The sequence below is a fragment of the Mobula hypostoma genome, chromosome 6 (assembly GCF_963921235.1).
Source record: "Mobula hypostoma chromosome 6, sMobHyp1.1, whole genome shotgun sequence".
NCBI classification, from domain to species: domain Eukaryota; kingdom Metazoa; phylum Chordata; class Chondrichthyes; order Myliobatiformes; family Myliobatidae; genus Mobula; species Mobula hypostoma.
Window position 1 is genome coordinate 1238748 of NC_086102.1, and position 23327 is coordinate 1262074.

General features: G+C 44.4%; 1 protein-coding gene across 1 annotated transcript in view; it reads right to left on the reverse strand.

Annotated features, from left to right (window-relative positions):
* Nucleotides 1-23327, reverse strand: part of hsf2bp (heat shock transcription factor 2 binding protein) — a 116492-nt gene that overhangs the window by 32598 nt on the left and 60567 nt on the right. Inside the window, exon 7 of the mRNA XM_063050163.1 lies at nt 12497-12638. Within this exon, the coding sequence (XP_062906233.1) occupies nt 12497-12638 (142 nt within the window). The remainder of the gene's footprint in view (nt 1-12496; nt 12639-23327) is intronic.

Here is a 23327-nt window from a genome sequence, read left to right on the forward strand (position 1 = left end):
TTCTCCGAGTGGAGGCCTGTGACTAGTGGTGTGCCACAGGGATCAGTGCTGGGTCCATTGTTATTTGTCATCTATATCAATGATCTGGATGATAATGTGGTAAATTGGATCAGCAAATTTGCTGATGTTACAAAGATTGGAGGTGTAGTAGACAGTGAGGAAGGTTTTCAGAGCCTGCAGAGGGACTTGGACCAGCTGGAAAAATGGGCTGAAAAATGGCAGATGGAGTTTAATACAGACAAGTGTGAGGTATTGCACGTTGGAAGGACAAACCAAGGTAGAACATACAGGGTTAATGGTAAGGCACTGAAGAGTGCAGTGGAACAGAGGGATCTGGGAATACAGATACAAAATTCCCTAAAAGTGGCGTCACAGGTAGATAGGGTCGTAAAGAGAGCTTTTGGTACATTGGCCTTTATTAATCAAAGTATTGAATATAAGAGCTGGAATGTTATGATGAGGTTGTATAAGGCATTGGTGAGGCCGAATCTGGAGTATTGTGTTCAGTTTTGGTCACCAAATTACAGGAAGGATATAAATAAGGTTGAAAGAATGCAGAGAAGGTTTACAAGGATGTTGCCGGGACTTGAGAAACTCAGTTACAGAGAAAGGTTGAATAGGTTAGGACTTTATTCCCTGGAGCGTAGAAGAATGAGGGGAGATTTGATAGAGGTATATAAGATTATGATGGGTATAGATAGGGTGAATGCAAGCAGGCTTTTTCCACTGAGGCAAGGGGAGAAAAAAACCAGAGGACATGGGTTAAGGGTGGGGGGGGGAGTTTAAAGGGAACATTAGTGGGGGCTTCTTCACACAGAGAGTGGTGGGAGTATGGAATGAGCTGCCAGATGAGGTGGTAAATGCGGGTTCTTTTTTAACATTTAAGAATAAATTGGACAGATACATGGATGGAAGGTGTATGGAGGGATATGGTCCGTGTGCAGATCAGTGGGACTAGGCAGAAAATGGTTCGGCACAGCCAAGAAGGGCCAAAAGGCCTGTTTCTGTGCTGTAGTTTCTATGGTTTCTATGGTAAGTACAGTCTCTCCTCTTGTAGGCTTATCTACATATTGTGTCAAGAAACCTTCCTGAACACACCTAACAAACTCCACCTCATCTAAACCCCTTGCTCTAGGGAGATGCCAATCGATATTTGGGAAGTTAAAATCTCCCATCACGACAACTCTGTTATTATTACACCTTTCCAGGATCTGTTTCCCTATCTGCTCCTCGATATCCTTGTTACTATTGTGCGGCCTATAAAAACACCCAGTAAAGTTATTGACCCCTTCCTGTTCCTAACCTCCACCCACAGAGACTCCGTAGAGAATCCCTCCACGACGTCCACCTTTTCTGCAGCCGTGACACTATCTCTGATCAGCAGTGCCACGCCCCCACCTCTTTGGCCTCCCTCCCTGTCCTTTCTGAAACATCTAAAACCCAGCACTTGAAGTAACCATTCCTGTCCCTGAGCCATCCAAGTCTCTGTAATGGCCACCACATCATAGCTCCAAGTATTGATCCATGCTCTCACTCATCCGCTTTGTTCACAATACTTGTGTTAAAATAGACACATCTCAAACCGCCCATCTGAGCGTGTTCCTTCTCTATCACCTGCCTATCCTCCTTCACACACTGTCTCCAAGCTTTCTCTACTTGTGAGCCAACCGCCTCTTCCCCAGTCTCTTCAGTTCGGTTCCCACTCCCCAACAATTCTAGTTTAAACTCTCCCCAGTAGCCTCAGTAAACCTCCCTGCCAGGATATTGATCCCCCTGGGATTCAAGTGCAACCCATCCCTTTTGTACAGGCCACACCTGCCCCAAAAGAGGTCCCAATGATCTAGAAATCTGAATCCCTGCCCCCTGCTCCAATCCCTCAGCCACGCATTTATCCTCCACCTCATTCTATTCCTATTCTCACTGTCACGTGGCACAGGCAGTAACCCGAGATTACTACCTTTGTGGTCCTGCTTCTCAGCTTCCTTCCTAACTCCCTGTAGTCTTTTTGCAGGACTTCTTCCCTTTTCCTACCTATGTCACTGGTACAAATATGTAGCTTTTTTTCTCCAGTCCTGCTGAAGGGTCTTGGCCTAAGACATCGACTGTACTCTTTTCCAAGGAGAAGCTGATGATAGGGCAAAATTACAGTCAACGGGATGAGTTGCAACATGAAAGGCGGCCAAAGTTGAAAAGGGTGAATACAGCACTGAAGGTGTTATATCTGAATGTGAAGATTATTCAGAATAAGATTGATGAACCTGTAATAGAGTTAGAGATTGGCATGTACAATGTGGCTGAAAGAAGATTATAGCTGGGAGCTGAATGTACAAGAATACACATTGTATCGAAAGGACAGGCAGGAAGGCAGAGGGGGCAGCGCTGCCCTGTTGGTAAAAAATGAAATCAAATAAGTGGAAAGAGGTGACATATGGTCAGGAGGTGTTGAATTTTTGTGGATCGAGCTAAGGAATTTCAAGGGTAAAAAGACCCTGATGGGAGTTATATACAGATCCTTAAACAGTAGTAAGGATGTGGTCTACAAATTACAAGGGGAGTTCGAAAATGCATGCCAAAAGGGCAATGTTACAATAGTCATGGGGATTTCAATATGCAGGTAGATTGGAAAATCAGGTTGGTGCTGGATTCCAAGAGGGGGATTTCTAAAATGCCTACAAGGTGGCTTTTTAGAGTAGCTCATGATTGAGACTACTAGGGGATCAGCTATTCTGGATTGGGTGTTGTGTAATGAACCGGAATTGATTAGAGAGTTAAAGGTAAAAGAACCTTTTAATATGATCAAATTCACATTGAAATCTGAGAAGAAGTTAGGGATGACGACAGAGCAGCAATGGCTGGAAATTCTGGAAGCAATTCAGGAGGCACAGGATATAAATATCCCAAAGAGGAAAAGTATTCTAAAGGCAAAATGACACATCTGTGGCTAACAAGAGAAGTCAAAGCCAACATAAAAGCCAAAGAGAGGCCATATAATAGACCAAACCTTTGAGGGACTTTAAAGGATTGGGAAGCTTTAGAATAGCAACAGAAGACAACTAAAAAAGTAATTAAGGAGCTAAAGATGAAATACGAAAGTAGGCAGGCCAATAATACTAAAGAGGAAACCAAAAGCTTCTACAGATACATCGTGCAAAAGAGAGGCAAGAGTGGATATCGGACCACTAGAAGACGATGCTGGAGAGGTAGTATTAGGGGACAAGGAAGTGGCACAAGAACTGAATCAGTCTTCACTGTGGAAGACACTAGCAACATGGTGGAAGCTACAGAGGTCAGCAGTGATGAACTATATGAAGTTGCCATTATTAGGGAGAAGGTTGAATTGAATTGAATTGACTTTCTTACATTCTTCACATACATGAGTAAAAATCTTTACGTTATGTCTCCGTCTAAATATGCAATGTGCAGTTTATAGTAATTTGTAATAAATAGTATATACAGCAGGACAGTCAATATAACACAGAAATACAATTGTATCAGTGTGAATTAATCAGTCTGACAATCTGGTGAGAGAAGCTGTTTCAGAGCCTGTTGGCCCTGGCTTTTATGCTGCAGATGGTAGTAGCTGGAACAGTTTGTAGTTGGGGTGACTTAGGTCCCCAATGATCATTCGGGCCCTTTTTACGCACCTGATTTTGTAAATGTCCTGAATAGTGGGATGTTCATATCTACAGGCGTGCAGGGCTGTCTGCACCACTCCCTGCAGAGACCTGCGATTGAGGGAAGTACAGTTTCCATACCAGGCAATGATGCAGCCAGTCAGGATGCTCTCAGTTATGCCCCTGTAGAAAGTTCTTTGGATTTGAAGTTTCTTAGAAACTTCTTCAACTGTCTGAGGTGAAAGAGGCACTGTTGTGCCTTTTTCACCACACAGTTGGTATGTACAGACCACGTGAGATCTTTGGTGATGTGTATGCCGACGAACTTAAAGCTATTTACCCTCTCAACCCCAGATCCATTGATGTCAATAGGGGTTAGCTTGTCTCCATTCCTCCTGTAGTCCACAACCAGCTCCTTTGTTTTTGCGACATTGAGGGAGAGGTTGTTTTCTTGACACCACTGTGTCTGGGTGATGACTTCTTCCTGTAGGCTGTCTCGTTATTACTTGAGATTCATTATCATCATCATCATCAGGTGCCATGCTCAGATTGAGCTTTGACTGCCATGGCCCACACACTCCTGTTTCAGGTCAAGTGGATCAATTCATTAGTATTCATTTCCAGTTCTCTGGCTGCTGTCTCCATCATCATTTGTCTTTGCCTTCCTCTTGCTTTCTTCCCTTCAATCTTTCCCATAATTACATGCATTCTAACTCCTCTTTCCTAATCACATGTCCAATGAAGTTACGTTGCCTTTTCATGATCTCATACATTATTTCTCTTTTTGTGTTTTCTCTGTTCATGACATCCTCATTAGATATTCGCTTCATCCACAATATTCTTTGCATCCTCCTCAAAAACCACATCTCTGCTGCTACAATTCGTTTCCTCATGTTACTAGATATTGTCCAACATTCTGATCCATATAACATAACTGGATAAACGTAACATTTCAGTACTCTGAGGCGTGTTGTCATGCCTAGTTTAGTGTTAGGGTCAGTATAATCTTCAATCTCGTAAAGGTGTCTTTTGCCATCCCTATTCCTCTCTTGATGTCCATGTCGCACCTGCTATCTGATGTCACCCAGCTTCCTAAGTAGCAAAAGCTCTGTACTTGTTTTATGTCTTCCCCGTTTATTTTCAGCCTGCAGATAGGATTCTCCTTCTTTTTGGATATCACCATACATTGTCTTTTTGCAATTGATAGATAGACCCATCTTTGCACTTTCTTCAATGACTATATCAATTAAGTTTTGTAGTTCTTCCTCCGTACTTGCAATTAAGACAATGTCATCCGGAGATCTGAAATTATTGATGTTTTCACCACCAACTTTGATTCCCAAGATGTCTCTTATTTTTTGTTATTATTATTTGAGATTAGGCCAATCAAAGTAGTGTCGTCAGCAAATTTAATTAGCAGATTGGAGCTATGGGTGGCAACACAGTCATGGGTATAGAGAGAGTAAAGGAGGGGACTTAGGACACAGCCCTGAGGGGCACATGTGTTGAGGGCCAGAGGGGCAGAGGTGAGGGAGCCCACTCTTACAACCTGCCAGTGATCTTACAGGAAGTCCAGGACTCAGCTATACATGGCAGGGTGAAGGCCGAGGCCTCTGAACTTCTTGTTGAGCTTGGAGCGAATTATGGTGTTGAATGCTGAACTGTAGCCCAAGAACAGCATTCTCACATAAGTATTCTTCTTCTCCAGATGTGCAAGGACAGTTTGTAGAGCTGTGGTTATTGTGTCATCTGTTGATCGGCTGTGTGGGTGGTAGCATGCTGCAAATGTCGTCCTCGACAAGCCTCTCAAAGCATTTGCTTATTATTGAGGTGAGTGCAACAAGATGCCAGTCAGTCAGACATGTTACCTCGGTCTTTTAGGTACGGGAACAATGATGGATGTTTTGAAGCAGGGAGAGGGAGAAATTAAAAATGTCTGTAAACACACCTGCCAGCTGTGCTGTGCACATCCTGAGTACCCGCCCTGGGATGGGTTCATGGGAAACTGAAAGTTCTGAGGGTAGATAAGTCACCTGGACCAGATGGTATACACCCTACTGTTCTGAAAAAAGTAGCTGAAGATACTGTACAGGAATTAGTAAGCATGGGAGGTTAGTTAGTCGCTAGGTATACATGGAGAGGTGGTAAAATTGGATTAGACATTGGCTCAATGGAAGAAGCCAAAGAGTAGTGGTAGAGAATTGCTTCTCTGAGTGGAGGCCTGCGACTAGCGGTGTGCACAGGGATCAGTGCTGGGTCCATTGTTATTTGTCATCTATATCAATGATCTGGATGATAATGTGGTAAATTGGATCAGCAAATTTGCTGATGTTACAAAGATTGGAGGTGTAGTAGACAGTGAGGAAGGTTTTCAGAGCCTGCAGAGGGACTTGGACCAGCTGGAAAAATGGGCTGAAAAATGGCAGATGGAGTTTAATACACACAAGTGTGAGGTATTGCACATTGGAAGGACAAATCAAGGTAGAACATACAGGGTTAATGGTAAGGCACTGAGGAGTGCAGTGGAACAGAGGGATCTGGGAACACAGATACAAAATTCCCTAAAAGTGTCGTCACAGGTAGATAGGGTCGTAAAGAGAGCTTTTGGTACATTGGCCTTTATTAATCAAAGTATTGTGTATAAGAGCTGGAATGTTATGATGAGGTTGTATAAGGCATTGGTGAGGCCGAATCTGGAGTATTGTGTTCAGTTTTGGTCACCAAATTACAAGAAGGATATTAATAAGGTTGAAAGAGTGCAGAGAAGGTTTACAAGAATGTTGCCGGGACTTGAGAAACTCAGTTACAGAGAAAGGTTGAATAGGTTAGGACTTTATTCCCTGGAGCGCAGAAGAATGAGGGGAGATTTGATAGAGATATATAAAATTATGATGGGTATAGATAGAGTGAATGCAAGCAGGCTTTTTCCACTGAGGCAGGGGAGAAAAAAGCCAGAGGACATGGGTTAAGGGTGAGGGGGGAAAAGTTTAAAGGGAACATTAGGCGGGGCTTCTTCACACAGAGAGTGGTGGGAGTATGGAATGAGCTGCCAGACGAGGTGGTAAATGCGGGCAACAGGAATTCTGCAGATGCTGGAAATTCAAGCAACACACATCAAAGTTGCTGGTGAACGCAGCAGGCCAGGCAGCATCTCTAGGAAGAGGTAAAGTCGACGTTTCAGGCCGAGACCCTTCGTCAGGACTAACTGAAGGAAGAGTGAGTAAGGGATTTGAAAGTTGGAGGGGGAGGGGGAGATCCAAAATGATAGGAGAAGACAGGAGGGGGAGGGATAGAGCGAAGAGCTGGACAGGTGATAGGCAAAAGGGGATACGAGAGGATCATGGGACAGGAGGTCCGGGAAGAAAGACAAGGGGGGGGTGACCCAGAGGATGGGCAAGAGGTATATTCAGAGGGACAGAGGGAGAATAAGGAGAGTGAGAGAAAGAATGTGTGCATAAAAATAAGTAACAGATGGGGTACGAGGGGGAGGTGGGGCCTTAGCGGAAGTTAGAGAAGTCGATGTTCATGCCATCAGGTTGGAGGCTACCCAGACGGAATATAAGGTGTTGTTCCTCCAACCTGAGTGTGGCTTCATCTTTACAGTAGAGGAGGCCGTGGATAGACATGTCAGAATGGGAATGGGATGTGGAATTAAAATGTGTGGCCACTGGGAGATCCTGCTTTCTCTGGCGGACAGAGCGTAGATGTTCAGTAAAGCGGTCTCCCAGTCTGCGTCAGGTCTCGCCAATATATAAAAGGCCACATCGGGAGCACCGGACGCAGTATATCACCCCAGCCGATTCACAGGTGAAGTGTTGCCTCACCTGGAAGGACTGTTTGGGGCCCTGAATGGTGGTAAGGGAGGAAGTGTAAGGGCATGTGTAGCACTTGTTCCGCTTACACGGATAAGTGTCAGGAGGGAGATCCGTGGGGAGGGATGGGGGGGACGAATGGACAAGGGAGTTGTGTAGGGAGCGATCCCTGCGGAATGCAGGGGGGGAGGAGGGAAAGATGTGCTTAGTGGTGGGATCCCGTTGGAGGTGGCGGAAGTTACGGAGAATAATATGTTGGACCTGGAGGCTGGTGGGGTGGTAGGTGAGGACCAGGGGAACCCTATTCCTAGTGGGGTGGCGGGAGGATGGAGTGAGAGCAGATGTACGTGAAATGGGGGAGATGCGTTTAAGAGCAGAAAAACTCTGCTCTTAAACGCATCTCCCCCATTTCACGTACATCTGAGGCAACACTTCACCTGTGAGTCGACTGGGGTGATATACTGCGTCCGATGCTCCCGATGTGGCCTTTTATATATTGGCGAGACCAGACGCAGACTGGGAGACCGCTTTACTGAACATCTACGCTCTGTCCGCCAGAGAAAGCAGGATCTCCCAGTGGCCACACATTTTAGTTCCACATCCCATTCCCATTCTGACATGTCTATCCACGGCCTCCTCTACTGTAAAGATGAAGCCACACTCAGGTTGGAGGAACAACACCTTATATTCCGTCTGGGTAGCCTCCAACCTGATGGCATGAACATCGACTTCTCTAACTTCCGCTAAGGCCCCACCTCCCCCTCGTACCCCATCTGTTCCTTATTTTTATGCACACATTCTTTCTCTCACTCTCCTTTTTCTCCCTCTGTCCCTCTGAATATATCTCTTGCCCATCCTCTGGGTCCCCCCCCCCTTGTCTTTCTTCCCGGACCTCCTGTCCCATGATCCTCTCGTATCCCCTTTTGCCTATCACCTGTCCAGCTCTTCGCTCTATCCCTCCCCCTCCTGTCTTCTCCTATCATTTTGGATCTCCCCCTCCTCCTCCAACTTTCAAATCCCTTACTCACTCTTCCTTCAGTTAGTCCTGACGAAGGGTCTCGGCCTGAAACGTCGACTGCACCTCTTCCTACAGATGCTGCTTGGCCTGCTGCGTTCACCAGCAACTTTGATGTGTGTTGCTGGTAAATGCGGGTTCTTTTTTAACACTTAAGAATAAATTGGACAGATACATGGATGGGAGGTGTATGGAGGGATATGGTCCGTGTGCAGGTCAGTGGGACTAGGCAGAAAATGGTTTGGTACATCCAAGAAGGGCCAAAAGGCCTGTTTCTGTGATGTAGTTTCTATGGTTTCTATGGTATGGTATGGTTTTATCTTTCAAGATCACTAGATTCTGGAATGGTTCCGGGAGATTGGAAAATTGCAAATGTTACCACTCTTCAAGAAGGGAGAGCAGCAGAAGAAAGAAAATTATTGGTCAGTTAGTCTGACCTCAGTGATTGGGAAGATGTTGGAATTGATTGTTAAGGATGTGGTTTCTGGGTACTTGGAGGCAGATGATAAAATAGACTATACTTTATAACATGGTTTCCTCAAGAGAAAATCTTGCCTGACAAATCTGTTAGAATTCTTTGAAGAAAGAACAAACAGGATAGACAAAGGAGAGTTGGTTGATATTGTGTACTTTGATTTTCAGAAGGCCTTTGACAAGGTGCCACACATGAGGTTGCTTAACAAGCTACAAGCTCACGGTTTTTACAGAAAAGATTCTGTGATGGACAAAGCAGTGGCTGGTTGGCAGGAGGCAAACAGTGGGAATAAAGGCAGCTTTTTCTGGCTGGCTGCCAGTGACTAGTGAAGTTCCACAAGGGTCTGTGTTGCGATTAATTCTTTTTACATTACATGTTAATGATTTGGATGATGGAATTAATGGTTTGTGGTAAAGTTTGCAGAAAATATGAAAATAGGTGGAGGGGCAGGTAGTTTTGAGGAAATAGAAAGAGGCCACAGAAGGAATTAGACAGATTAGAAGAATAGGCAAAGAAGTGGTAGATAGAGTACAGTGTCGGGAAGTTATGTTCATGCACTTTGGTAGAAAAAACGAAAGGGCTGATTATTTTCTAAATGGAGAGAAAATACAAAAATCTGAGGCAAAAAGAGGTTTGGGAGTACTCGTGCAGGATGCCCTGAAAGTTAATTTGCAGGTTGAGTCTGTGGTGAGGAAGGCATTCATTTCAAGTGGACTAATATGTAAAAGCAAGAATGTATAAAGCAATGGTGACGCCAAGTCTGTGCAGCTGTGGAGGCCAACTCTTCATGTATATTTAAGGCATAGGTTGTTCAGAGCATGAAGGAATACAGGGGGAAGGCAGGAGATTGGAGCTGAGAAGTAAAATGGATTAGCCATGATGAAATGGTGGAGTGGACACAATGGGCTAAATGGCCTAGTTCTGCTCCTATATCTTATGGTCGATAAGACATGGAAGCAGAATTAGGCCATTCAGCCCATCGAGTCTGCAACGCCATTCCATCATGGCTGATCCTGGATCCCACTCAACCTCATACACCTGCCTCTCGCCATATCTTTTGATGCCCTGACTGATCAGGAAATGATCAACTTCCGCCTTAAATATACACATAGACTTGCCTTCCACTTCAGTCTGTGACAGAGAATTCCACAGACTTACTACCCTCTGGCTAAAAATATTCCTCCTTACCTCTGTTCTAAAGTGTCGCCCCTCAATTTTGAAGCTATGCCTTCAGCAAAGGAAACATCCTCTCCATGTCCATCCTATCTAGCCCTTTCAACATTCAGTAGGTTTCAATGAAATCCCCCGCATTCTTCTAAATTCCAGTGAGTACAGGCCCAAAGCTGCCAAATGCTCCTTGTAAGTTAACCCCTTCATTCGCAGAATCATCCTCTGGACTCTCCTCATGAACCTCCTCTGGACTCTATTCAATGACAACACATTCTTTCTGATACATGGGGTCCAAAACTGATGACAATACTCTAAGTGTGGCCTGACTAATGTCTTATAAAGGGCCAGCATTATCTCCTTACTTTCATATTCTATTCCCCCTGAAATGAAAGCCAACATTGCATTTGCCTGCTTTACCAGAGACTCAACCTGTGAATTAACCTTCTGGGGGTCTTGCACAAGGACTCCTAAGTCCCTCCACTTCCAGTGTTTGAATGTTCTCCTCATTTGGAGAATACTCAGCATTATAGTTCCTTTTACCAAAATGCGTTATCATACATTTCCATTTCCTGACACTATAACATCTGCCACTTTTTTGTCCATTCTTCCAATTTGTCTAAGTCCTGCTGCAATTGAGTCACTTCCTCAGCACTACCTACCCCTCCATCTCTGATTTTTTGAATTTTCTCTCCATTTGGAGAATTGTCTATGCTTTTATTTCGTCTGCTCTTTTACTTCTACCAAAGTGCATGACCATACACTTCCCGTCACTGTATTCCATCTGCCACTTCTTTGACCATTCACCTCATCTGTCCAAGTCCTTCTGTAGCCTCTCTGCCTCCTCAACGCTACCTGCCCCTCCACTTATCTGGCCACAAAGCCATCAATGCCTTGATCCAAATCATTGACATATAATGTGAAAAGAAGTGGTCCCAACACAGACCCCTGTGGAACACCACTAGTCGTAGGCAGCCAAACAGAAAAGGCTCCCTTTATTCCCACTCTTTGCCTCCTGCCAATCAATCACTTCTTTACCCATGCTAGAACCTTTCCTGTAATACCATAGCAGCCTCACGTGTGGCACTTTGTCAAAGGTCTTCTGAAAATTTGATTACACAACATCTACCGATTCTCCTTTATCTATCCTGGTTGTTATTTCTTCAAAGAATTCCAACAGATTTGCCAGGCAAGATTTTCCCTTAAGGAAACCATACTGACTTAAGGTTGAAAGAATACAGTGAAAATTTCGAAGTACGTTGCTGGGACAGAGGGGTTACAAGGAAAGACTGAACTGGTTAGGGCTTTATTCTTTGGAACGTAGAATTTTTAATGGAGATTTGATTGAGGTACACAAAATTATGAGGGGTATAGATTGGGTAATTGCAAGCAGGTTTTTTCCCCCACTGAAGTTGGGTGGAATTACATCTAGAGCTCATAGAAACATAGAAAACATACAGCACAATACAGACCCTTTGGCCCACAAAGCTGTGCCGAACATGTCCTTACCTTAGAACTACCTAGGGTTACTCATAGCCCTCTATTTTTCTAAGCTCCATGTAGCCATCCAGGAGTCTCTTAAAAGACCCTATCGTATCTGCCTCCACCACCAAGTGGAAAACATCAAGTTGGATAAGTCACCAGGACCGGATGAGATGTACCCCAGGTTCAATGGTGGAACAGGCAGACGAAGTTACTTTGAACTCAATGGCAGTGAAGGCGGATGAAGGCTGCAACAAATCCATCAGTTCCAATCATCGTGATTTCCATGCCATTGGAATCAGTTGGTTGATTTGTGAAGTATCGTGTGCTTTTTGGAGTGCAACATCAAGTACATGTTAAATAATACACACACAGACGTCTTCACTCTGTGGGCCACTTCTTCAGAATGAAGACCATCATCCTCGATCTCGAGGGATAGCCACGATGACCCCAGGCTACTGTGGGAGGCGAGGGAGGAGATTGCTGAGCCTCCAGCGATGATCTTTGCATCATCAATAGGGACGGGAAAGGTTCCAGAGGATTGGAGGGTTGCAGATGTTGTTCCCTTTTTCAAGAAAGGGAGTAGGGATAGCCCAGGAAATTATAGGCCAGTGAGTCAGTGGTTTATAAATGACCTGGATGAGGAAGTGGAGGGATGGGTTAGTAAATTTGCTGATGACACAAAGGTTGGGGGTGTTGTGCATAGTGTGGAGGGCTGTCAGAGGTTACAACGGGACCTGTGACATGTGACATGTGTACATTATCCACCTTTTTCTGTTTCTATTTCAGACCTCTAGCACGTGTAACATTTTTCTCCAGGAATCTCAACAATAGTGTACTTTAACTACTGGCTGAGTGGAAAATTAAGAAATTGGAAGATGAATTTAAAATGTGTACAACACATTCACTTGGACCAAGAATTTAAACTTACTTGTTACAATTCCTGCCAACGCCAGAACAAACCGGTTTTCATCTGTATCCAGATCATACTCTTCCTTGAAATTCTCATCTGTAGACTTCACGAAACTCTCTAATGTCTGTGCCACAATAGTGAAAAACTTTTCTGCTTTATTCTGTTCAAGAAAGAGTTTAACATGTAGATCAGACAATAGATTGCACCAATGCCAATGATTTTAAAATATTTCATAAAGTTTTACAATTAGCTTGAAGAAGGTGCCATAAATGCAGAAAATAATTTCTGTGATCTTTATGAGATTATCAGTTTATACAGCATACATGATGCCAACTAAGCCCATTTGTGTCGAGAGCTTTTCTGAACATCCACCTCTTGGTCGCTTTGCTGTCCATGATGTGAGACAGTTAGTGGCTGTTGGCATGATCAAGTCATTTACTAAGAAAGATGTCACAAAAGCCACCAAGGTCGCCAGTGAAGTATTATGGTCTTATCAGTTACTGAGAAGTAATTAGATAAATGCATCTTACAGAATCATATAGTGCAGAGACAGGCCCTTTCAGGGCCTGTTGGTTTATCTACACTGAACTCATCTGCCCACATCCTTCCCAGACCAAGTATCAGTATTAACACATTTTAAAAATTTTAATTGTACTCATTCCTACTACCTCCTCTGGCAGCTTGTTCCATTAACCCACTACCCTTTGTATGGAGCTTCAACAGCGGCCAATCGGAGCTTGGAGGCGAAAAGTAAAGATGTCTTCACACAGGTCCATGAGAGGGCTTTAAAAATCAGCGCTTCATAGCCGTTTTTCAGAGCTTGAACAGGGGCCAAACGGAGTTTGTGTCATTAGCAATGTCTAAAAAAGGAGGTGGGGCAAGTGGAGTGGCCATTGTTGGAGTGGGCCAGTGTTAGAGTGGGAGACTTTTGACTTTGGGCGATAACAGTGTGACGGGGTGCTGAATTACCCCTATGAACTGTGCTTTTGAAAAGAGAGAGAAAGAGTTAGTTAACACCGATATATTGTTTTGAAAAGAGAGATACAGAGCGAGAGAGAGAGACGAAGATTAATTATTGGACTGTCACTTTAAGGCACGAGGAACTTTTGGATTTCTGCTGAATTAGAGAGAGAGAGAGCATCAAGCAGTTCGTAAGTCGCTATGGTGACCGAGGGCGGAGTTATTTGATGGACAATCGATGTTATGATTTTTCGGCAGCATGTTTATACTTCCAAGGACATTTGCCTGCTTGTACATTTCTTACACAGTCAAAGGAAGGAGGAGTTATTTGAATGACAGTTGGTACTCAGTTCAGTGAGATAATTAGGAGGTCAGATGATACAGACCTCAAGCACATGTTTTTTGGACACTGAATGAGCTTTGTTGTGCCCACAGGAAAAGTGGGTTTTTGGAGGATCGATCAGTGGCTCTTGCAGTGAGGAAAAGGGATTGACCGGTGGGGAGTTGTCCATGTGCCCACACTTGCCTGAGTTGATAGCTCCACCACAGAAAACCGGTCCCCTTTGTTGAAGTCACAGTCGGTGACTTTTAAAAGATTTCGGAGGACAACGGGAAGATCGACGGTGTCAGCTCACCTGAAGATTCAAATCTCTCCCTCTCTCTCTCTCCATCACTACTCAACTCAACACCACGAACTGAACTGAACTGAACTTTACTCCTCATCATAAGACTATCTATTTACCCCTAGACTTGAAGAAGCTTGGTTTTCATATATATATTCCACACTGACTTATATATAATCATTGCTAACCTGTTTGATTTATCTACATTTATATTACTGTATTGTGTAGTTACTAATAAATATTATTAGTTAATAGCAATACTGGACTCCGTAGTGTTTTCTATTTCTGCTGGTTCTTTAACCCATCACGGGGTACGTGACAACAGGCTTGGGCGACTTAAGTATCTGATAAGCTTTTTCTTGCTCATTCTTCTGTAAGTGTATAGATAGAGCAATAAGAATGGCTCCAGTGGCTGTGCTTTGTTCTGTGTGGAAGATGTCGAAATTCTGGGAGACCTCCAGAGTCTCAGAATCAGACTTATTATCACCGGCATGATGCGAAATGTGTTAACTTAGCAGCAACAGTTCAATGCAATACATAATCTAGCAGAGAAAAAACAGGTGGTATCTTGTTTCCCAGGTGCCAGGGTCAGGGACATCTCGAATCATGTTCACGACCTTCTAAAGGGTATCTGTACCAGCCAGATATCTTGGTACATATTGGTACAAATAACCTAGAAAAGAAACGAGAGGTGGTCCTAAAGAGAGAACTTAGAGAGCTAGGTAGAAAGCTAAAAAGCAGGTCTTCCACACTAACAACCTTTGGATTGCTGCCTATGTCACATGCCAGTGAGGGCAAGAATAAGTTGATTTGGCAGAGGATTATGTGGCTGAGGAATTGGAGCAAATATATGGATCATTGGGATCTATTCTGGGGAAGGTATGACCTGTACATAAGGGACGGCCTATACCTGAAAATGAGGGGGGCAAATATCCTTGCAGGCAGGTTTGTTGGAGTTGTTGGGGTGGGTCTAAATTAATTTGGCAGCGTAATGGAAACTGGAGTGATGGCTGAGGTGAAGGATGTTGGTGTACAAGCAGAGGTAGGGTATAGTGAGACTGTCAGAAGGACAGGCAGATAAATAGGGCAAAATTGCTATGGATGGAACGGGCTGCTGTGTAACAGGGGGACAAAATTGAAAAAGGTGACAAATACAGGACTGAAAGTGTTATGTTTGCACACAGTACACGAAATAAGGTAATGATCTTGTAGTGCAGTTTGAGATTGGCAGTTATTTTGCAGATCTTTGCAGATGATACGAAGATTAGTGGAGGGGCAGGTAGCGTTGAGGAAACTGATAGGATGCAGAAGGACATAGACAGATTAGGAGAATGGGCAAGAAAGTGGCAAATGAAATACAATGTTGGAAAATGCATGGTCATGGACCTTAGTAGTAGTAATAAATGTACGGAGTATGTTCTAAATGGAGAGGAAATCCAAAAATCTGAGATGCAAAGGGACTAAGGAGTCCTTGTGCAGAACATCCTAAAGGTTCATTTGCAGACTGAGTTGGTGATGAGGAAGGCAAATGCCATGTAGCATTCATTTCAAGAGGTCTAGAATACAAGAGCAAGGTTGTGATGCTGAGGCTTTATAAGGCACTGGCGAGGCCTTACCTTGAGTATTGGGCCCCTCATCTTAGAAAAGATGTGCTGACATTGGAAAGAGTCTAGAAGAGGTTCACAAGGATGATTTCAGGAATGAAAGGGTTATCATATGAGAAACATTTGATGGCTCTGGGTCTGTACTCACTGGAATGTTGAAAGGCCTGGACACAGTAGATGTGGAAAGGATGTTTCCCATGGTGGGAGAGTCTAGGACAAGAGGGCACAGCCTCAGGATAGAGGGGCACCCTTTCAAAACAGCGAAGTGGAGGAATTTCTTTAGACAAAGGGTGGTGAATTTGTGGAATTTGTTGCCACATGCAGCCAAATCGTTGAGTGTATTGGGTGACAGGTTCTTGATTGGACATGGCATCAAAGGTTACAGGGAGAAGGCCAGGAACTGGGGTTGAGAAGGAGATAAAACAAGGATCAGCCATGATTGAATGGCGGAGCAGATTCAATGGGCCAGATGGCCTAATTCTGCTCCTATGTCTTATGGTCTTATGGTTATGACATTGTGGGCATCATGGAGTTATGGCCAAAAGGCGATTGCTGTTGGGAGCCTAATATCCAAGGATACACCTTGTATCAAAAGGTCAGCTTTGACAAGCGGTCAATCTGGGTATCGGAAGTTTGGAGGGGAGGGGACTTCAATCAGTTCCACTGCCCGAGGACAAAAAGGCAGCAGCGGGTTGCGGTAGCATAAAAAAGAGCTTTGACTAGTGGCCAATCCAAAGAATGGAAGTTTGGAGAAGAGGAGACCTCAGTCAGGTCCACTGTTCGAGGATAAAAAAGAACCAGCAGGTCATAGCAACAAAAAACAGCTATGACCAGAGACCAATCGGCATTTGGGATTGATTACTAAGAGCAAATTAAAGGAAGGCAGGGGCAAGTGCAGTGGCGATCGTTGGAGTGGACATACTCAGAGCGATAATCTTGAGGCTTCAGCTCTTCAAGGCTTCAACAAGGAGAGACTTCAGTCAGAGAAAGCAAAGGAAGAAAAAGTTCAAGTTTTTTTCCTTTTCTTCTTTATATCTGCTCAGCTAGGACAGTAGAATTGCCAGTCTCCTCTTGCAGGATGTGGGAGGGCAGGGAGACCTCCAGTATCCCTAACCACTACATCTGTGAGATGTGCATCCAGCTGCAGCTTCCAACAAACCTCATTAAGGAGTTGGAGGTGGAAATGGATGAACTCCGGAACATTTGGAAGGCTGGAGGGTGATAGGAGATTTAGAGAAGTAGATACACCCAAGTTGCAGGACACAGGAAACTGGTGACAGGTATGCAGGGGAAAGGGGTTAAGGAGCCAGTGTAGAGTACCTCTATGGCCATCCCCCTCAACACCAGGAAAATCACTTTGGATACTGTCAGGGGGACATGACCTAGCAAAGGAAAGGCACAGTGGTCGGGTCTCTGGCACTAAGCCTGCCGCTTTGACTCAGAAGGCGAGGCATGCTGTGGTGATAGGTGATTCATTAGAGGAACAGAGAGGAGGTTCGATGGGTGAGAATGAGATTCCTGGATGGTATTTGCCTCCCGGGTGCCAGGGCCCGGAATATCTCGGAATGAGTCCTCAGCATTCTTAAGTGGGAGGGTGAACAGCCAGAAGTCATGGTCCATATAGCCACCAGTGACATGGGTAGCATGAGTGAAGAGGTTCTGCATAGGGAGTTAGGTGCTACGTTAAAGGGCAGGACCTTCATGGTTGTGACCTCAGGATTGCTACCCATGCCATGTGCTACTGAGAACAGAACTAGAAGATTATATAGGTTAATATGTGACCAAGGATATGGAGTAGGAGAGAATAAGATTTTTGGATCATTGGACTCTCTTCCAGGGAAGGTGGGGCATGTACAGAATGATGGTTTGTACCTGAACTGGAGGGGGACTAATATCCTAGCAGGAAGGTTTATTAAGGCTGCACAGTGAGATTTAAACGAGAGTTGCAGGGGAATGGGGACCAGAGTGCCAAAACATTTAGTGGAGAGGTTGTGGAGACTGATGTTGTTAAGACCTCAGACACAGTTAGGAATCAAAAGGTTGAGCATGATGCGACTTGTGTCCTGAGCTACCTGAATTTCAATGCAAGAAGTCTCCTAGGAAAGACAGATAATAGTGCTGAAGATGAGGTAGCTAGTTTACAAACAGAGGCAATGTATAGTGAGGAGAGGCTGGTGATTGGGCAAAATTACAGTCAACAGGATGAGTTACAACATAAAAGGCAGATGAATTAGAAAAGGATGAATACAGGACTGAAGGTGTTGTACTTGAATGTGTGCGGTATACGGAATAAGGTAGATAAACTTGTGGCACAGTTGCAGATTGGCAGGTATGATGTTGTAGACATCACTGAATCATGGCTGAAAGATTATAGCTGGGAGAGGCAAGAAGGCAGAGGGGGCGACATTGCTCTGTTGATAAAAATGCAATCAAATCATTAGAAAAAGGTGACATGTGGTTAGAAGGTGTTGAATTATTGTGGATAGAGCTGAGGAACTGCAAGGGTAAAAAGACCCAGATGGGAGTTGGATACAAACCCCCAAATGGCAGTAAGGATGTGGCCTACAAATTACAACAGGAGATAGAAAATGCATGACAAAAGGGCAATGTTATGATAGTAATGGGGGACTGCAATATGCAGGTAGATTGGAAAAATCAGGTTGCTACTGGATTCCAGGAGAGGGATTTTCTACGGCGTCTATGAGATGGTCCTATATAGCTGTAACATTACCCCTCGGCTCTTAAACTCAGTCCCACTGTTGAAGAAGACCAATGCACTGTATGCCATCTTAACCACACAGTCAAACTGCGCAGCAACTTTGAGTGTCCTATGTACTTGGACCTCAAGATCCCTCTAATCCTCCACACTGCCAAAAGTCTTACCATTAATACTATATTCTGCCATCATATTTGACCTACCAAAATAAACCACCTCACACTTAACTGGGTTGAACTCCATCTGCCACTTCTCAGCCCAGTTTTGCATCCCATCGATGTCCCTCTGTAACCTTTGACAGCTCTTCACACTATCCACAACACCTTTGTGTCCTTTGTGTCATCAGCAAATTTACTAACCCATCCCTCCACTTCCTCATCCAGGTCATTTATAAAAATTACAAAGACAAAGAGTCCCAGAATAGATCCCTGAGGCACACCACTGGTCACCAATCTCCATGCAGAATATGACTCATCTACAACCACTCTTTGCCTTCTGTGGGCAAGCCAATTCTGGATCCACAAAGCAATGTCCCCTTGGATCCCATGCCTCCTTACTTTCTCAATAAGCTTGCATGGGATACCTTATCAAATGCCCTGCTAAAATCCATATACACTACATCTACTGCTCTACCTTCATCAATGTGTTTAGTCACATCCTCAAAAAATTCAATCAGGCTCGTAAGGCACGACCTGCCTTTGACAAAGCCATGCTGACTATTCCTAGTCATACTATGCCTCTCCAAATGTTCATAAATCCTGCCTCTCAGGGTTAGTAAATTTGCTGATGACACAAAGGTTAGGGGTGTTGTGGATAGTGTGGAGGGCTGTCAGAGGTTACAGCGGGACATTGATAGGATGCAAAACTGGGCTGAGAAGTGGCAGATAGAGTTCAACCCAGATAAGTGTGAGGTGGTTCATTTTGGTAGGTCAAATATGATGACAGAATACAGCATTAATGGTAAGACTCTTGGCAGTCTGGAGGATCAGAGGGATCTTGGGGTCCGAGTCCATTGGACACTCAAGGCTGCTGCGCAAGTTGACTCTGTGGTTAAGAAAGCATACGGTGCATTGGTCTTCATCAATCGTGGGATTGAGTTTAAGAGCCGAGAGGTAATGTTGCAGCTATATAGGACCCTGGTCAAACCCCACTTGGAGTATTGTGCTCAATTCTGGTCGCCTCACTACAGGAAGGATGTGGAAACCATAGAAAGGGTGCAGAGGAGATTTACAAGGATGTTGCCTGGATTGGGGAGCATGCCTTATGAGAATAGGTTGAGTGAACTGGGCCTTTTTCCCTTGGAGCGACGGAGGATGAGAGGTAACCTGACTGAGGCAGGGAAAGGATGGTAGAGTTAAAGAACCATGGAGTCCAAGGTACATAGAAACTCTAGTTAAGAAGAAAAGCTTACGAAATGTTGAAGAAGCTGGTACAGTAAGAGCTCTAGAAAACTATAAGGTTGCTAGGAAGGAGCTTAAGAATTGATTTGGGAGAGTCAGAAGGGGTCATGAGAAGGCCTTGGTGAGCAGGATTAAGGAAAACCCCAAGGCATTCTACAGGCTTGTGAAGAGCAAGAGGATGAGCTGTGTGAGAATAGGACCAATCAACTGCAATAGTGGAAACGTGTATATGGAGTCGGAGGAGGTGGTGGAGGTACTTAATGAATAGTTTGCTTCAGTATTCACCAGGGAAAAAGACCTTGGCAATTGTGGGGCTGACTTACAGTAGACCGAAATGCTTGAGCATAGACACTAAGAGGATGTGTTGGAGCTTTTGAAAAGCATTACATTAGATAAGTCGCCGGGACTGGACCAGATATACACCAGGCTACTGTGTTGGTGCTTAGTCAAGTGGTTAAGGTGTTTGTCTAGTGATTTGAACGAGTGATAAGGAGGATACATGTGCAGAGGGATGGTCTGACGGAGCATGGAGTTAAATGTGCAGAAAGAGTAAGTAAATTTAAGAAGGACAACAAAAGGGGCGTATAGCCCGGTGAGAGTTCGGGGAGCTGGGTTACGCACAATAGGCAACGATTTAAACAGACAGAGGAGAAATGGGTTAAAAATTCTATATCTGAATGCACGAAGTGTCAGAAATAAGGTGGATGAGCTTGAAGCTCAGGTGCAAATGGGTAACTATGATGTTGTTGGGATAACGGAGACATGGCTGCAGGGGGATCAGACCTGGGAATTGAATGTACAAGGGTATACGTGCTATCGAAGGGACAGAAAGGTGGGCAGAGGGGGTGGGGTGGCCCTGTTGGTGAGGAATGAGATTCAGTCCCTTGCAAGGGGGGACATAGAATCAGGAGAAGTAGAGTCAGTGTGGATAGAACTGAGGAACAGTAAGGGCAAAAAGACCCTAATAGGTGTTATCTACAGGCCCCCAAACAGTAGCATGGATATTGGGTGCAAGTTGAATAGGGAGTTAACAATGGCATGTGGCAAAGGAAATGTCGCAGTAGTTATGGGGGATTTCAACATGCAGGTGAACTGGGAAAATCAGGTTGATACTGGACCCCAGGATAGGGAGTTTGTAGAGTGCCTACGGGATGCATTTTTGGAGCAGCTTGTACAAGAGCCGACCAGGGATAAGGCCATTCTGGATTTAGTGTTGTGCAATGAACAGGATCTGATAAGTGATCTTGAAGTAAGGAGCCATGAGGAGGTAGTGACCATAATATGATAAGTTTTTATCTGCAAGTTAAGAGGGATAAGGGCAGATCAGAAGTGTCAGTATTGCAGTTGAACAAAGGAGACTATGGAGCCATGAGGGAGGAGCTGGCCAAAGTTGACTGGTCGGATATCCTAGCAGAAAAGACAGTGGAACAGCAATGGCAGGTATTCTTGGGAATAATGCACAAGGTGCAAAATCAGTTCATCCCCCGGAGAAGGAAGGATTCAAAGGGGAGAAAGTGGCCACAGTGGTTGACAAAGGAAGCCAGAGATAGCATAGCATTAAAAAAGAAGTATAACAGAGCTAAGGTGAGTGGGAAGACGGATAATTGGGAAATTTTTAAGGAGCAACAGAACTTAACTAAAAAGGCAACACGGGGAGAAAACTAGCTAGGAATATAAAGGAGGATAGCAAAAGTTTTTTTTAGGTATGTGAAGAGAAGGAAGATAGTTAAGAACAATGTTGGGCCCTTGAAGAATGAATTAGGAGAAATTGTTACGGGAAACAGAGAACTGGCAGACGAATTTAATAAGTACTTTGGATCTGTCTTCACTAGGGAAGACACAAGCAATCTCCCAGATGTATGGATGGGCCAAGGATATAGGGTAACAGAGGAACTGAAACAGATTGACATTAGGAAGGAAACGGTGATGAGTAGACTGATGGGACTGAAGGCTAACAAATCCCCAGGTCCAGATGGTCTGCATCCTAGGGTACTAAAGGAGGTGGCTCTGGAAATTGCGGATGCATTGGTGATCATTTTCCCATGTTCCTTAGATTCAGGATCAGTTCCTGAGGACTGGCGAATGGCTAATGTTATCCCACTTTTTAAGAAAGGAGGGAGGGAGAAAACAGAGAACTGTCGCCCTGTTAGCCTAACATCAGTAGTGGGGAAGATGCTAGAGTCCATTATTAAAGATGAAATAGTGGCATATCTTGATAGCAGTGATAGGATTGGGACGAGCCAGCATGGATTTACCAAAGGCAAATCATGCTTGACTAATCTATTGGAGTTTTTCGAGGATGTAACCAGGAAGATAGACACGGGAGATCTAGTGGATGTGGTGTACCTTGGACTTTCAGAAGGCATTTGATGAGGTACCACATAGGAGATTGGTGGGTAAAATCAGAGCTCATGGCATTGGGGGGAGGATATTGACATGGATAGAAAACTGGTTGGCAGATAGAAAGCAAAGGGTAGCAGTGAATGGGTGTTTCTCGGAATGGCAGGTGGTGACTAGTGGGGTGCCACAGGGCTCGGTATTGGGACCACAGCTGTTTACGATTTATATAAATGATTTAGAGGAAGGCATTGTGAATAACATCAGCAAGTTTGCTGATGATACTAAGCTGGGTGGCAGTGTGACATGTGATGAGGACGTTAGGAGAATTCAAGGTGACTTGGATAGGCTGGGTGAGTGGGCAGAAACTTGGCAGATGGCATTTAATGTGAATAAGTGTGAGGTTATTCACTTTGGGAGCAAGAACAGGAAGGCAGATTATTATCTGAATGGTGTGGAGTTAGGTAAGGGAGAAATACAAAGAGATCTAGGAGTACTTGTTCATTAGTCTCTGAAGGTGAATGAGCAAGTGCAGCAGGCAGTGAAGAAGGCTAATGGAATGTTGGCCTTTATTACAAAGGGAATGGAGTACAAGAGCAAGGAAATCCTTTTGCATTTGTACAGGGCCCTGGTGAGACCACACCCAGAGTATTGTGTGCAGTTTTGGTCTCCAGGGTTAAGGAAGGACATCCTGGCTGTGGAGGAGGTGCAGCGTAGGTTCACTAGGTTAATTCCTGGGATGTCCGGACTGTCTTACTCAGAGAGGTTAGAGAGACTGGGCTTGTACACGCTGGAATTAAGGAGATTGAGGGGGGATCTGATTGAGACATATAAGATTATTAAGGGATTAGACAAGATAGAGGCAGGAAATATGTTCCAGATGCTGGGAGAGTCCAGTACCAGAGGGCATGGTTTAAGAATAAGGGGTAGGTCATTTAGGACAGAGTTGAGGAGGAACTTCTTCTCCCAGAGAGTTGTGGAGGTGTGGAACGTGCTGCCTCAGAAGGCAGTGGAGACCAATTCTCTGGATGCTTTCAAGAAGGAGCTAGATAGGTATCTTATGAATAGGGGAATCAAGGGTTATGGGGACAAGGCAGGAACCGGGTATTGATAGTAGATGATCAGCCATGATCTCAGAATGGCAATGCAGGCTCAAAGGGCCGAATGGTCTACTTCTGCACCTATTGTCTATTGAAGGTCGCTAGTTTT